Source organism: Camelina sativa, chromosome 1 (assembly GCF_000633955.1).
Source record: "Camelina sativa cultivar DH55 chromosome 1, Cs, whole genome shotgun sequence".
In the NCBI taxonomy this organism is placed as follows: domain Eukaryota; kingdom Viridiplantae; phylum Streptophyta; class Magnoliopsida; order Brassicales; family Brassicaceae; genus Camelina; species Camelina sativa.
Window position 1 is genome coordinate 3,084,856 of NC_025685.1, and position 1,563 is coordinate 3,086,418.

The following is a 1,563-nucleotide window of genomic DNA, read 5'->3' on the forward strand; positions in this document are numbered from 1 at the left end:
TTTATAAAAGTCTGAATCTAATAATCCAAATTTTTTAAGATTTTAAATGACTTTTTACAAATTACAAACTAACCTAAATAACACTAAACTTTAACAAAGTTTAATAAAATCTTGATCTAATAACAACATATTCTACATAACATTTAAAATCTTAAAAACTCTATTCAAATCTCAAATCAATAACATCACTTAATATTCGTCAAATATGTAAAATATCTTTAAAGGGGCTTTATTAATGCAGAGGGGCTTTATTAATGCAGAAAATCCACAGTCAAAATTTCAATATTTTCTTGTAGTGATTAATAGAATAAAATAAACTTCCTTGTGCCAATTGTAAATGAGGAGGAATTATAACAAACATTTCCTGCTGTTTTTTTACCGAATGACAAATAAGATGTGAATATCTAAATATCTCTTTTCAAGTAATTTTAACCAGTATGCACCACTACATATAAAGAAGAAATTGAAAAAAATATTCTTTTATCCAAAAATTATGAGAACCCCATGGAAGAGTTTCTCATTTGAGATATCCATGTAATTTGATATGATATAACAAACTAATCCAATGACTCATTTTAAGAAGTAAATTGATATATTTTAAAAATAATTAGTGAGATTTAATAGTCAAAATTTTATAAGAGATAATACTAATCTTAAATTGATAGAGAGTATCTTTTTTTTTGTTGGGTCGTCAAACAACATATTGATAGAGTATCTAAACAATGGAAATGCTCTTATTCCTCTCACTCTCTTTCCCATGTCTATAAATATAAACACTTTTGCATTCTCCAAGATACATCATTCACTCCTCTCTTTCCCTCAATATTCTTTACACGTCAAACCCAATTTTAATCTAACTTTGAGAGAACTCACTCAAAAAAAAAAAATGTATGAAAAGTTCATAATCTTATCAGCATTTTTCTTAACGTTTCTCCCTTCTTGTTTCAGCAGCTACCCATACAATCATAGAGATGCTGATCCTTTCATGTCTTCCGATGTTTATTACGAAACCAATCATCTACATGGTCACATTACTCGCAGCAGTCATACGAAAAATCGCCATGGTAATTATGCTCCTAGATCTTCTCCTCAAGCTTTTAACGTCAACTCTTTTGGTGCTAAAGCCAATGGAAACGACGATTCTCAGGTTTATACCTTGTTCATCCATATTATATTTATATATTGATTTCCATAACAATATTTACAATCAACGTAAATTAAAATATATATTTGAAGCGTAGGCGTTCATGAAAGCTTGGCAATCAGCTTGTTCGTCCACCGGAATAGTTTACATCGTGGTTCCGAATAATAGAAAATACATGCTTAAACCGGTCCAATTCTCTGGTCCATGTAAATCATCCTTGATTGTTTTTAAGGTATGATAGAAACCAATGCAGCTGGTATATAGGCATAATTAAATTGTTATTGTATAATGTTTCTTCTACATCATCTTATACTTTTGTTATATGTGTGAGTTTAGATCTACGGAATGATTGAGGCATGGGAAAATCCATCTGACTACAAGGTACGTAGGCACTGGATTGTGTTTGAAAATGTGGATAA

General features: G+C 29.8%; 1 protein-coding gene across 1 annotated transcript in view; it reads left to right on the plus strand.

The window, feature by feature from the left end:
- Nucleotides 812-1,563, plus strand: part of LOC104703820 (polygalacturonase QRT2-like) — a 3,436-nt gene continuing 2,684 nt past the window's right edge. Inside the window, exons 1-3 of the mRNA XM_010419899.1 lie at nucleotides 812-1,147; nucleotides 1,242-1,376; nucleotides 1,481-1,555. Of these exons, the coding sequence (XP_010418201.1) occupies nucleotides 887-1,147; nucleotides 1,242-1,376; nucleotides 1,481-1,555 (471 nt within the window). The 5' untranslated portion in view covers nucleotides 812-886. The remainder of the gene's footprint in view (nucleotides 1,148-1,241; nucleotides 1,377-1,480; nucleotides 1,556-1,563) is intronic.